At 35.4% G+C, this 15,749-nt stretch overlaps 1 protein-coding gene across 1 annotated transcript in view; it reads right to left on the reverse strand.

The window, feature by feature from the left end:
- XPR1 (xenotropic and polytropic retrovirus receptor 1) overlaps positions 1-15,749 on the reverse strand; it is a 228,306-nt gene that overhangs the window by 74,998 nt on the left and 137,559 nt on the right. Inside the window, exons 4-6 of the mRNA XM_055319354.1 lie at positions 3,806-4,029; positions 1,437-1,586; positions 1,087-1,170 (exon numbers count right to left, since the gene is read on the reverse strand). Coding sequence (XP_055175329.1) covers positions 1,087-1,170; positions 1,437-1,586; positions 3,806-4,029 — 458 coding nt within the window. The remainder of the gene's footprint in view (positions 1-1,086; positions 1,171-1,436; positions 1,587-3,805; positions 4,030-15,749) is intronic.

Below are 15,749 nucleotides of genomic sequence, written 5' to 3' on the forward strand. Positions count from 1 at the left end.
TAAAAACATAATTTATTTTATATATTGATCTTATAGTCTACAACCATGCTAAATTCATTTATTAGTTCTAGTAGCTATTCTAATGATTCACAAGATTTTTCTACATAGGTTACCATGTCATCAGCAAAAAACCCCACCAATTTTAGTTCTTTGTTTCTAATCTGAATGCCTCTTCCTTTTTCCTATCCTACTATACTGGCTAGACTCCCTAGTACAATGTTAAATGAAAGTAGTTAGACTGAATATCCTTTTTTGTTACTAGAGGGAAGGTACTCAGTGTTTCACCATTTAGTATGATATTGATTAGAGGTTTTTAGGTAAATGCCTTTTACTAGGATGGGGAAGCTCTTTTTATTATTGATTTCCATTCCATTGTGGTCAGAGAATACTTTATGATTTAAATCCTTTTAAGTTTATTGAGATTTATTTTATGAAACAGAATAGGTTACCTAAATATTTTTGGTATAATTACTGTGTAAATGTCATTAAATAATTTTTTTTTATGTAACTATGGCACTTTGGATGAAGTTATGTTGTAGCCCAGCATAACTGAATCTTCCCACCCAGTATCATTAAATATCTAATATTAAACATCTAGTGACCATATCATCAAATAAATCTCTCAGTAATTTGGGGAGGCCAAGAAGTTAGCATGTTGATAAGAATAAATAAGAGAAGGAATAATACAGCATAAGAAGAGAAGAGTGGGAAGACGTTACAATTCATCATGAATTAAGATCTGGTACTTCATTTTTTAAAACAAAATAACAAAAGTAACAACTATTAAAATTTGGTCAACTTTTTTTTTTTTTTTTTTTTTAAAGAGAGAGTAGCATTGAGGGGCAGAGGGAGAGGGAGTGAGAGAATCTTAAACAGGCTCCACACCCAGTGCAGAGCCTGATATGGGACTCAATCTCAGGACTCTGAGATCATGACCTAAGCTGAATTGACTGAATCATTCAGATGTCCTTGACATATTTTTTTAAAGTAGTGAAACTAGAATATTTTATCAACTAAACAAATTGTGTTGATTACTAACTAAATAGGCAAAACTAACCAACCAAACAACTGGAAGTAAATACTAACCTGAGCAGCTCCCAAAGGGGGGACACGTAATCGTTTCATAGCTTTTTGTCGGTCACCATCTTCAAGTTCATTAGTCACTACAGCCTAGAAAGACACATTCAATTTTGACACAGGTTCTACTAATCTTAAGTGATACATAAATAATTGTGAATCATTTATGTACATGGTATTCTGAAAACCTCTTGGTGAATGTATGCTGATAAAGCAAAAGAAAAAAATCATCAGTAAGAATATTTTATTCAAAGCTAGCAACTAATTACAAAAGGAGAATAGAGATGAGGAATTAATTCATTAAAAATAAGACATTAATGCTCTTGAAAATATGTGGTACATAAGTGAGATTACTGTACCTCAGTTTCAGAGATGAGCTGGTTGATTTTCTTGCATGTATAAAATGGGGCCACTTCAACATGAGCCACTCGCCAATCTGCTCCACGAGAAGTTTCCAGGATTTTGTCATGCTTTTTGAGGATTTTTCGAAACCCTGTAAAATTCAGATTCTAAAGAAAGAAATGGGAAAAACTACTATAATTTCCACCACCACAAAAGAAGAAAAATAATAAGCACTACACATTGATGAGTTGACTTTAGAGTGAGTACTGAAGGAAATAACAATGCTTTCATATAAGCATTTACTACTAAAAGATAAGATTCTTCTTTCTCGAGGTGCCTGGGTGGCATAGCTGGTTAAGCGATTGACTCTTGATTTTGGCTCAGGTTGTGATCTCAAGGTAGTGAGATAGAGCCCCACATGAAGCTCCATGCTCAGTGAGGAGTCTGTTTGAGACTCTCCCCCTCTCCTTCTATCCTTCCCCACCATGTGCTCTCTCTCTCTCATAAATAAATCTTTAAAAAAAAAAAAGAGTCTTCTTTCTTATTCCATCCATTTATTTCAAGGTAGTATGCTATCAGTAATAAAAGTACCCTTGAACTATGAATCCTATTATTTCTATATCAAGTAAATTAATGGAAGTCTTAAACTCAAAACATTTTTTTAAAACATTTTTATTTCCATTTTCTCAAGTACAAAAAGGCTAATTTATATTATTTTGCTTCATGATCAAAAGAATATTATTAGAAAATATTTTGGATTTATCATACACTGAATACATTTATTAGTTCTTTGTTTTTGAAGGACTGGTATAGGTATGTATTTTCCCTCTACTATGAGAGTATGTATGAAACAGCATAGAAAAGGGAAGATGATCTATTTCTTTTTTTTTTTAAGATTTTTATTTATTTATTCATGAGAGACATAGAGAGAGAGGCAGAGGGAGAAGCAGGCTCCCTGTGGGGAGCCTGATGTGGGACTTGATCCCAGGACTCCGGGATCACGCCCTGAACCAAAGGTAGACACTCAATCACTGAGCCACCCAGGTGCCCCAATTATCTTTTTCTTTTCTTTTTTTCTTCTTTTTTATTTATTTTTTATTTATGATAGTCACACACACAGAGAGAGGCAGAGACACAGGCAGAGGGAGAAGCAGGCTCCATGCACCGGGAGCCTCACATGGGATTCGATCCCGGGTCTCCAGGATCGTGCCCTGGGCCAAAGGCAGGCGCCAAACCACTGCGCCACCCAGGGATCCCTTATCTTTTTCTTTTAACTTTCATTTTGCTTCCATCGATTCTCAGTTTGGGGATGGAGTGCGAAAAGAGTCAGAAGCAGTGATCATACATACAGGGTTTTGTTGATAATGAGTAGGAGCTTGCACTTCTCCATTTCTGTAATATCAAAATACTACAGTTTTCTTCTTCTTTTTTTTAATACTACAGTTTTCTACATTCTCAAATTGCTGTTCTTTGATACATGCAAAAAAAAAAAAGCAGGAAACTGAATTTGCATAGTTTTTTAAACCAAGGTTTCCCAAATTTGCTGATCACATATCCCTATCAGTAAAAAAACTGAGCACTCCCTCTGAATGAGACTTTGCTTGCTTCAAATTGCTGTTCTTTGATACATGCAAAAAAAAAAAAGCAGGAAACTGAATTTGCATAGTTTTTTAAACCAAGGTTTCCCAAATTTGCTGATCACATATCCCTATCAGTAAAAAAACTGAGCACTCCCTCTGAATGAGACTTTGCTTGCTTGCTAGTTTGCTTATAATTTTTGTCTCATACTTTAACACATGATCTTAAACACTCTTAGGTGCATACACCTTGATTTAGAGATTGCCTTCAATTAAGTTTCCTTTCTCCTCACTCTCAATATATTCTTACAGAATAGCCAGCTTTAAGGAATAGCGAATAGAACAAAACTTTTATAATTAATAATTATATTATTAGTGTTAGTTTCAAGAACTTAACTGTCTAATTGCCTTTGTGAAATTTTGCTATAGGCTTGGAACAATGTAAAGCTCTTACATAGCCAGCAGCAGCTGGATAGACATATATAATTTCTTATTTCTACTTACCACTACACCAAAGATGCCTCTAAAAATAGGAAGCAAACCATGAATCAAGGGTTACTTGTGCACACTGTACAGAAGGTTTTAGAAACTAATCTTCAAAAACAGAAGTCTTATTAACATTATTTTGTCACCTTTAATACATGTTTTTTAGCCTATTAAAACATGAAATCACATTAAGAACCTAAAAAATAATGACATGCAAAATAAAGAGTTCCCTTTTTGGATTGGCACATTAGTATAGTTGAAGGTGGATTCCAAATTTCCCAATTATTTGAAAGTTCCATTCTCCAGAATAAGAATCTAAGTACCTGATAGTTCTGCAGCAGGATAAGACTGAGGTAGAACTCGCTGAAGGCCAGTTTAAGGTCTTTAATATTCCTATGTTGGACACGTTCCTCATGGGACAAGTGGAAGACTGGCTTCCTGCGCTGTCGCAGTGTAGTAACACCAGTGCTCTCTTTCTGGGCATCCAGTGATGACTGAAGCTCATTCTGAAGTGTAGCAAACCTGCGCTGAGCCTCTGCAAGCTTTTCTATAAAAAACAAAAGAACCCCAAAACCCAAAAAACAAAATTTCAAATTAAGATAAAAAAGCTGGTAAAGTTCTCACTGACTTGATTTTTTTTTTTACTGTTTATTTTGTTCTGCTTCCCTAAAACTTTTAGGAAAAAAATGTAACATGTAGTATTTAGAACTGGATACGAAAAAAAGTGTTTTTGGTATAACGTCTCATCCTACCATTCTATCCCACATTTCCCTCCCTTGCAAAACCTCAAGTGTACCTTTTTTTTTTTTTACAGATGAAGATATAGAATCTAAAAAGCCACTAAAAGTGAGAATGCAAAGTGGTACAGCCACATTATAATTTGGAAAACCATTTGTCAATTCTCAAAAAGTTAAACACAGAGTTAGTTACCTTAAGATCCAGCAATTTCACTCCTAGGTATATACACAAGAGAACTGAAAATATATGTTCACACAAAAACGTGTACATATACGTAAATTTGTATTCACAATAGTCAAAAAGTGGAAACAACCTACATGTCCATTCACTGATGAAAGGATAAGTGAAACATGGCATGCATAATATAGATATAATGGAATATTCACTCATAAAAAAGAATGAAGTACTAATACATACCATAACATGAATGTATCTTAAAGAAATCATGGTAAGTCAAAGAAGCCAGACATAAAATGCCACATATTGTTTTATTATTATCCATTTATATGAAATGTCCAGAGTAGGCATCCAGAGACAGAATGTAGATTAGTGGTTGCCAGGTTCTAGGGGGCAGGAAGAATTAGGAGTGACAGCTAATGGGTATGGGTTTTTTTGGAGGCAATGAAAATGTTCTGGAATTATACAATAGTGATGGTTGTACAACCTTGTGAATACTTATGATTTGAATCTCTCTCCTCAGGACAGATATTCTGTCTCTTTTAAGGGCTTATGTGAGTAGGTCAGGTTCACTCAGGATAATCACTCATTCTTAAAATCAATTGGTTTGGGACTTTAATTACAGCTGCAGAATTCTTTCATAGCAACACCTAGGTAGATGTTTGATTAAATAATTGGGAGAAGGTAGAGAATACACTAGAAGTAAGGGATCTTGGATTCCACCTTAGAATTATGCCATGTATTTCTGAACTGATACAAATTTCTGGAGATTCCAAATGCCACTTGGTCCAGCAGTCAAATGGAAATTTATAGTGTTCAGGTGACAGATGAAATACTAACCAAGGTTTAACTCATTATGGATCCACTTGGTCCACACACTCACATTATGATTCTTTCTCCATTCTAGAACGTATAATTGGATTAGAAACATCAGGGCACTTGTTGACATCTCCACGTTGACTATGACCCAGGCATTAAGAGCCACTATTGTAGGAAGGACTAATGGAAGTTCCTAAAACTTCTTCCTATCACAATAATAACCAAGAGGCAAAAACACATCCCTAGGTTGTGCCACCACCAGGGACTTGAAAGACACAGGGATGTTGGTATCTATGATATCCTCATTTAATTCATCTATTTAGTCTGTGCAGAAGTTGAATGGATCTTGAAGAATGACTGTGGATTAGAGTAAACTTAAGTGGTCACTCTGGCAGCTATTATTTAGATGTGGTATCATAACTGGAGCAAATCAACAGAGCCTATAGCACTTAGTATGAAGCTATGCACCTAATTATGCAGCTTCTTATCTGGCAACAGACACCTGCATGGTCTTAGCCCTAGAAATGACACCATTCCCCATAAATACTGCTTAGCCACCTAGTAGCAGGTTGGATGCATTGGATGCATTGGATGCAGGGGGCAGAGATTTGTCCTCTCTGGAATAAATGTGTTCTTGATATGGTTGTGCCTTTCTTGCTCATTAATGTTTCTGGTTAGCACTACCATCAACTGGAATGCCTTATCCATTTTCACGGTATTCTCCACAGCTTTGTTTCTGATCAAGAAACTCAATTAACAGCAAAGGTAGTAAAGCAATAAGCATATCCATGGAATAAAATGATCTTACTACATATCCAGAAATTGCTGACCTAAAGAGAGACACTCCAAAGTGAGCTGGGAGACAAATCTCAGTAATAATTGGGTTCTGTCTTATAGGATGCAGTATTAAGACTATTATACTTATTGATGCTTTCACCAACATAGCCAAAACACAGAGTCTAAGAATCAAGGGATGGAAATGGGAGTGGCTCATCTCACTACTATGCTAAAAATTCATTCAATTTTACCTTACCAATCTGTAACTTGAGCTCTGCCTATTGGTTAATTCTCAAAAGAAAATGTTTCTTTCAGAGGAATGCAACAATGGTTCTACTAAATTAGAAGATGACACTGCCACCTGGACATTTTGGACCCAGCAGGCAAAGAAGTTGTTTACTGGTTAGTGACTCATCTTGATTACCAAGGTGAAAATGAGTTGCACAATAAGAGTAAGGAGGATTGTGTCCATAACCCAGGAAACTGTCTCAAACACATCCTAGTATTTCCATGACAAGTAATAAAAGTAGGGGAAAACTATAGAAATTAAAGTCAAAAATTGAGGATTCAGACCCTTCAGGAATTTCAGTTTGGGTCATTCCATTCAGTAAAGAACCCCAGCCAGATGAGCTTCTGGCTGAGGGCACAAGAAATATGGATTGGTTTGTGGAAAAAGCAAATCATAGATATCAACTATGGCCTCTTGACCTTCTTGCTCTTTTACATAGCTTATATTTTCCTCTCTATCTCTTTCTGTTGTATTCTGGGTAACTACTTCAGCTCTATGTACAAGTGAATAAATTTTGTCTTCATTTTTACCTAATTCACAGGCTTAACTGGCTAAGATATTAATTTCAGTGATTATATTTTCATTTGAAAAAGTTCTGGTTTTAAGATTTTATTCATTTGAGAGAAAGCAAGAGAGCACTGTCATGTACATGAGAGGGGAAGGGGCAGAGGGAGAGGTAGAAGCAGACGCCCTGCTGAGCAAAGTGCAGAATGCAAGCCTATCCCAGGACCCTCGAGACCATGACCTGAGCAGACACTTAACCAACTAAGCCACCCAGGCACCTCTCTAACTGGTTATCTTAAAAAGTCAGTTTTTTTTTTAAGTCAGTTTTGATAGTTTCTTTTTTGTGCATGGTTTTGATATTCTCTTGATAGTCTCTTTTCAGTCTTTAGCCATATTAAGCATGTATTTTATTTTGTATCTAATAATTTTGCATATTTTATGCAGCATTTTACTGTTTTATATTGAGAGGTTTTCAGAATTTCTTCCTAGTCTTCCATATTATGAGAAAGAGAACTGTTCACCTAATTTTCAAATCTCATACTGAAAAGGCAAAATGAATCTCAAGGTTCTTTTTATAGAAGTCAAGCATTTCTATTGCAAAATTGTTCATCTTATTATCCTTCTGATCAAAAACAATATAGAACTTTTTGGTTTTCTTAGTTCACTGTATACTTAGTTATTCAGTATTTTTTTCATGATACTCTTAGATTAAAAGATACATCTGTCTAAAAAAAAGATATATCTAACACTTCTGTTTTTTATTTTTTTTTAAGATTTTATTTATTTATTCATGAGAGACAGAGAGAGAGAGAGAGAGAGGCAGAGACACAGGCAGAGGAAGAAGCAGGCTCCATGCAGGGAGCCCGACGTGGGACTGGATCCTGGATCTCCAGGATCACGCCCTTGGCTGAAGGCGGCGCTAAACCCTGGGCCACCCGCTAAACCCTGGGCCACCCAGGCTGTTCTCTAACACTTCTGTTTTATTAACAACTTAAGTCCTTATGTCCTAACCACTTAAAAGCCATTTGAAAAAAACAGCATACACAAATACAAACACTCCCATAATGAAAGAATGTGAGCATTTATCCAAGGTCAACTACAAATTAGTTGGCTGATTAAAAACTTTAGGTAATTAGTGAGACCTAAAATCCAGAAAATCATAAGTAATATGAACGATAAACCTTTTATAAAAAAAGATTTTATTTATTTATTCATGAGAGACACAGAGAGAGCCAGAGACGGAGAGAAGCAGGCTCCTTGCAGGGAGCCCAATTCAGGACTGATCCCAGGACATTGGATCACACCCTGAGCCAAAGGCAAAGGCTCCCTCAACTGTTGAGCCACCCGGGCCTCCCGAACAATAAACTTTCATTGTTGGGAAATTAACATATGAACTTGCATTTGTTTACCTTCCTTAGCCAGGGTTGTCAGTATATAAATTTTGTAATTATTTACATCTTTTATTGCTTAGATACTAAAAATGAAAGAAGTCCAAAAACTGGAAAGAAAGAGGAACGATTACTTCCTGCGTGCCAGCAGCAAGTCAAGAAACAAATCCTGCACCATCTGGTAAACTCCTTACTCATTTTACAAGGCTGATCTCAAATATCATTTTCTATCTATAGTCCTTCTTACCTAAAAACTCTCAGGCACAACTTGAAACTCCCTTCTCATGAGGTCACAAATACACATACAAAGCACACTGAACATAATTCTTTATGTTTGTTCACGGACTGCGTGCTCTCTAAGCCAATGCTTCTGAGGCAAAACAAAACAAAACAAAAAAAAAACTTCATTTTTTAATGGTGAGAAATTTTTTAATAGCTTTTTCGGATATACTTTGCATAGCATTGCATTCATCTGCGGTAAACATAGTTTGTCAATTTTTAGTAAATTTCTAGAGTTGTAATCATCAACATAATTTTAGAACATTTCTAACATCCCATATACTTCTGTTATGGCCACTGGCTGTCAATCCTCACTCCTACCCCTAGCCTCATGTAACTACTGATCTCCTTTCTGTTTCTACTCATTTACCTTTTCTGGACACTTTTATAAATAAGGAATCATACAATATGTTGTCTTTTATATCTGTCTGGCTTCTTGGCATGATTTTGAGGTTCATCCATTTTGTATCATGTATTAGTAGTTTGTTCCTTTCTGTTGAATCATACTATGTTGAGTGGATATACCACATTTCGTTTAAATATTCATCAGTTAACAGACATTTGGATTGTTTCTAATTTTTTTTACTATATAAATTATGCTATTAACATTCACATTTAAATTTTTGTCTGGACTATCATCACCATCTTTGTATTGTAAGAGCCTGCATACAGTAGGCTGAATCCATCTTTGCTGACTGACTGAATGTATAGGAAAAACTTCTCTCTAATAATCCAAGTTCCCATATAGAAATAGAGGAGAAATAAATACCAGGGGTATTTTGCTACTTTTTTGAACTATTGTCTTCCTTAAGGGCAAGACTATCTAGAATAGCATAGGAGGGAGAATCCCTGGTTGGGCATAGGGGAGTATAAAGCATATGTAATTTGAAAAAAAAAATCATAAAAAAAAGAAAAAAGTCATTATTACTATAATTATTGGTGTGAGATTTTTATACTTAGCAGAAGAGTTTAATACTTATCAACAGGTTTAAAAAGGATGAAAAACACTACTTTTGATACCAAGTGTCCAAACCTATGTTTCAATGACACTTCAGTTTCCTAGAGTCAGATCTTCTAAAATCTCAAACATCTAAGGCAGCACAGAATCTGGAAAAAGGTAGATGTGTACATAAAAACGTACTTTGGCCTGTGAATTAAAGTCTAAAAATATACTTAAAAAATAAAAACAAATATTTCTAGGTAATTTTATAAATGCTGATGAAAATAGCCTATATTGGCAATAAATTCCAATTTCTACTCATGCCAATATATCAAGAATGAAAGCAGATTATTACTTTAATATGTTTAATGCCATAGCTCTCAGATAATAAAATATTTGATAAAAATTTCTAAGAACCATTCAAAAACTTTCAAAGCACCTATATGTTCCTCAAAGAGCTGCTGGGTTTACAAGATTTTTCTTAGTTTTCACCAGATTTATACATATTTTATTTTTAGAAAAGTGATTTCAGAATTATAACCTATTCTGAAGATATGCTATTATACTCTTATGCAAATAAAGAATAATTCTTGATAAAATTAGTGTTTTAGAATATATTTATTTATATATTTTATTATTATTATTATTATTATTATTTTAAAGATTTTATTTATTTATTCATAGAGACAGAGAGAGAGAGAGAGAGAGAGAGAGAGAGAGAGAGAGAGAGGCAGAGACACAGGCAGAGGGAGAAGCAGGCTCCATGCAGGGAGCCCGACAAGGGACTCGATCCCGGGTCTCCAGGATCACACCCCGGGTTGCAGGCGGCGCTAAACCGCTGCGCCACTGGGGCTGCCCTATTTATTTATTTTAAATTTTATTTATTTATTTATTCATGAGAGACACAGGCAGAGGGAGAAGCAGGCTCCATGCAGGGAGCCCGATGCGGGACTCGATCCCGGGACTCCAGGATCACACCCTGGGCCAAAGGCAGGCATTAAACCGCTGAACCACCCAGGAATCCCCAAGAATATATTTATTTTTTTATACTTATTTTGCAATGCTATAAGCTTGCTAATTCAATTTATGGATCTCAGTGTTATTTGAAATAAAAAATAAGTTTGTAAGAAGGGTGAACCATATTAGATGATTCAGGATAATTTTATTATATTATGTGAAATTTTTGTTCTGCATTTATCTGGAATTTTTTTTTCAATAAAATATTTTATTTATTCATGAGAGAGAGAGAGAGAGAGGCAGAGAGATAGAGGGCGAAGCAGGCTCCATGCAGGAAGCCTGATGTGGGACTTGATCCTGGGACTCTGGGATCACGCCCTGAGCCAAAGGCAGATGCTCAACCGCTGAGCCACCCAGGCGTCCCTTATCTGGAATTATTACCTGAATCATTACACCTCAAAATACTGAATTCTAAAATCTCCATGTATGACTAGAACATAGTATTCTTTAATTTTTTCTATAATAATAATTGGATCCTTATTCTCTTACAACTCCAGCTTCAGTAGACTATTTGTTATCCTCCTCAACCCCAAATATGTCATGTATTTTGATGTCACAATGAATTGTATCTGGATAGGTGTTTCCTTGGAAAACTGCACTCCACGTCCTCTCCCACTGTTTATCCCCAATATGCTCCTCCAAGAGCATGTGGAAATGCCTCTGCATTTTCAAAGATCCAATTTAAACTTTATTTCTTCTGGAGGCTTTTCCACAATCCCTCTCTTTTGCTCCAAGTAAAGTCAATGCTTCTTCCTGTCAGTTTCCACTGTACTTTGCAAAATTCTAAAACATCAGGTTATTATAGTATACATAAACTTAAAAGAAATAGATACAACTGGTAAATAAACACATTAGATATAATCAGGTATTTTTTATTCTACTATATTCTATTCATACATATGTTTTTAATGCTTGTGATGACCCCAGGTATTTTCATTTCCTGACCTATGTATTCGGTCATAACCTACAGTTTAAAAACATTAATTTAGATGATAGTCAGCTTTTTTTATGAAGATGCCATCCTGCAACTGGGTTACTCCATAACCAGGGACATTCCCCAACTTACAGTTTTAGAAAGAAAAAAAAAAAAGATAAAATAGGAGGAAATGATAGTGGATAGTACATAAATAATTGTAATTTTAATTTTCATCAGGTATGTTAATAAGAAAGCAAGCCAGTGTGGTTGCTTTAATTCACATCCCCTACTTCTCCCCTGACCTTAACCTTCCCTCCAAACCCCATTTTTTAAAAGCTCTTAAGTAATGGATTCTGTTGTAATAAACTTAAGAGAATCATGATGTAGGGCAAAATAGTAAAACAATGGGAATTTTAAACCATATAACAGACCTATGATCAACCTGATTAATATATACTAATCCATGTCTTTAGACACATAGAGCAAAGAGCTAAACCAGCCATTAAGTCATAATTTAGCTATGTGGGTACTAGACACATATAATCACTTGTAAACTGAATATTATTTCAGTGAAAGAGATGCTTATGTTTTATTACACTCAGTGGCATAACAATATAAAATGCCTCAAACTCGATAATAAAGAACAAACACATAACAGGATTATAGTTATAACTGTAACAGAAATAGTTCTAATATACAGTTGGTCTTGCATATATATGAACCCTGAAAATATTTTACAGCCAAGAAATAAATGTTTCTATTGCCATAATTTTCATACTTACAAATAACACTACTGCAATTTCTTTCCTTTCCTTCTTCCTTCCCCCTTCTGTTTTTTGGTACAGTTTTTACTATAAGCTTGTAACACTGTTCTGAATTCATAGTAACTGAAGCCAAAAGATTAGGACAGGTAAGAAAAAACTGAGATTGTTTAGAAACAAAGGAAAAAGACTATTTAAAACATTCCAACCAAAAATAAATAAATAAATAAATAAGGCCTTGCCTGTTTTAATTGTGGAATATTAAAAGCAACAGATATATTCTAAGATTTTGTTTTTATTTAAGTACATAAAAACACTGCTTCGAAGCTAAGTATTTTGAATGGAGAAAGCAAACTGGTTCTAGCAAAGACAAAAATGTTGTAATATAAAGTGATTAATATTACCCATGGAAAAGGACATTACTGATCACCACAAAAAAGATTTCTAACACTACAGCTTTCAGGATTGACACCATTTTTAGTACTATAAGAGATCTAGGAGACTTTAGTGACTAGTAATGTTATCACCAAAAAGGAGTCTTCCTTTAAAAAACTTCCCTTTCCTCCCATGGTCTTCAAATATTAAAAGATTTTATCTGTTGGGGCACTTGGGTGGCTCAGTTGGTTAAGCTTCCAACTATTGGTTTTGGCTCAACCAGTGATTTCATAGGTCCTGGGATCAAGCCCTGTGCCAGGTTCCGTGCTCAGTGTGGGGTTTGCTTGAGGATTTTTTCCCTCTACCCTCTCCTCACCTGAGTACTCTCTTTCCCTCTCTAAGATAAATAATTTTTTTAAATTAAAAAATATTTCATCTATTAATATAAATGTTCATATTATATTAACCAAAGTTATGTAATAAAACATAAAGAGTAATAAAATGACTTCATGAGGTTTTGTGAAATACTGACAAATAGCTCTGATTCCTCACAGGTGGAACCCAAGAGGGCTGGGAATCAATTTGCTCATTTTACTAGCAAGTACATGGAAGCCTAGAAAGGTTAAATGGTAAACTTCTTCTAAAAAAAATAGTAATAAGGTTAAAAAATCCAAAATGTAACTGGTAGGTAATAGAACTGATATGAAAATAAGTATCTACATTTTAGTAGTATTCACTGTTTTGTTTGGCTTTTATAGCATTTTGTTTGGGGTATTTAAAAGTTTCACTCAAGACTACATCTCATTTAAAAGTGACCATTTTGAGCAGCCTGGGTGGCTCAGCGGTTTAGGGCTGCCTTTGGCCCAGGGCCTGATCCTGGAGATCCGGGATCGAGTCCCATGTCAGGGTCCCTGCATGTAGCCTGCTTCTCTCTCTGCCTGTGTCTCTGCATCTGTCTCTCTCCCTCTCTGTGTCTCATAAATAAATGAAATCTTTAAAAAAAAAAAAAGTGACTGTTTTTAGCTAACAATTAAATAATTGGTGAGATACAAGTGGTTGGAGGTAGGTTTATAGGCTGAACTCATCCTGTATTATTTATAGGTTTTCTGTGCCCTAGTGTCTGAGAATTGCAGTCTATGAGACAAACTGCCATGGAGAAGGTGGCTAAATAAGGAGAAAAATAATATTGTCTAGGACAAGTGCCAAATTCTATTTCTGTCAATCATGTCTTCATATTACCCATCACTTCCTGACATGGCAAAAAGTCAGTCTGAAGACTATCAATTTGTACCTACTCTGTGGTGACATCAAGTGGCATGCCCTAGTGGCCCTGCCAATACACAGAGAAAAAGGAAGTCATTTAATAATCATAGCCTCCAAATTTTTAATTGTAGAAAGCCTAAAATTATTTCTGACAACAATCAAATCAAAGATACCATTTTTCAAACTAGGGTTGTAAGACCAATATGGGGTCATTAAAAGCAATTGTGTGGATCCTAAGTCAGCATTTTATAAGTCAAATAGAAATAAATATAGAAAATAGAATATATTACACATAGAAAGGATATTACTCTATGAAAAGAATTTTAATTGTTTAAATATATTGCATATATACACATATATAGATGCATACAAACATACATAAAACACATATCTGACTAGGTGTAATGGGTCACAATTTATATACAGTTTTTACTATAACTTAACATATAAAAAATATGTAACTATTGTTAACAGTAGAGATTTCTTTTGCTGTATCTACCAAGAAGTATTATTTACTCTTTCTAAACTAAATTACCCAAGTAGAGTGGGGCTCAGAGATCCTTCCCCAAATCATAGCAAAAGAAAAATGCTAATAAACTTGACCTTGTATATCTTTCATTTACAGCCTTAGGTCATATACTACAGGCTTTTCTCAGTCTAAACACTCTTTCCCCTGCAAGTGCCTTCCTCTTTTAGCTTCCTCTTCCTCATTCTTCATTACATGGCTGACCTCTCCTTCTCTGTCTATACTGCTGGTTCCTCTTTTCCTCCTACCTCCTAACTGCAGAAATTATCTTTGTTCTTGCACACTGCCATTTCACTGTACATTTTTCCCTTGCTGAAAATCTATTCATCGCAGTTTCAAAAAATATTTCTACTTTGTCTCTGCATTCTAGGTGCTTACAATGTAGTGAAAAGGACATGCATGTATACTGTGCCCTTTCATGGCTCTGTGTCTCTGCACCTCTGCATGAACTGTTCTCTTTGCCTAGGAGTCCAGCCATAAGTAAAAGATGAGGAGAAAAACATAGAATTAAGCATTTGTTTCCTTTTCTGTTTCTTTTTTGCTAGACTTGCTAAGACTAAACCAGTAAAAAGGGAAGTCAATGATGCATTTATTTACTAATTCTTAGAAGAAATAGTTATTGGAGCAAAGTCTTAAGGAGCTAAAATTTAGTCAGTAGTTGTACAGATTTGCCACGGATTGAAGAGAGATATCTTTTCTAAAAAGATTGGAAGAAAATAAATAAGGGTAAGAATGTCAACAAGTATTTAGGGGGAAGGGTGGCATAGATATGCATACTATATCATACACCAACAGGAGCTAAAAGTCTTTATTTAAAAAAAATTTTTTTAAAGATTTATGGAGAAAGAAACTCAAGATTATGCTGAGTTCAGAGTCTGACACAGGACTTGATCCCATGACCCTGAGGAGCAGGACCTGCCTGAGTCAAAACCAAGTCGGACACTTAACCAACTGCACCACTCAGGCACCCCTGAAGTACTTTATTTTTATTTGTAGAGTAGGAGGTATAATGAGCATGATGGAGAAGATGGTAGGGTCAGAGAATTCAAGAGAATGGTGTTGGGTTTATAAAAACATTTTGGAGGAGTGCCTGGGTGGCTTTAGTCAGTTGAGCATCTGACTCTTCATCTCAGCTCAGGTCTTGATCTTGAGGTCATGGGTTTGTGGGTTTGGACCCTGTGCTGGGCTCCATGCTGGGTGTGAAACCTGCTTAAAAGTAAACAAAACAAACCCACTTTGGAGCATGGAAAAGGGCACTGATTAGGACCCATGGGCAGCTTTGAGGACATAGTTAAGAATGTAATAATGAATTTATACTAGTTCAAATTTGTTCTACTGTGATTTCTGCCCCCCTGACTATCCTAAGCAACCTGTGCATAAGCATAAAGACAGTAAAAAAAAGCTGCACTGGTCCACAGCTGGAATTTCACTAGGCAGAAGCATATAAGGCAATGAAGGTGAGGACATTAAAAAGCACAAGGGACAAGGTGCTTAACAT

This window comes from Nyctereutes procyonoides, unplaced genomic scaffold (assembly GCF_905146905.1).
Source record: "Nyctereutes procyonoides isolate TBG_1078 unplaced genomic scaffold, NYPRO_anot_genome, whole genome shotgun sequence".
Classification (NCBI taxonomy): Eukaryota; Metazoa; Chordata; class Mammalia; order Carnivora; family Canidae; genus Nyctereutes; species Nyctereutes procyonoides.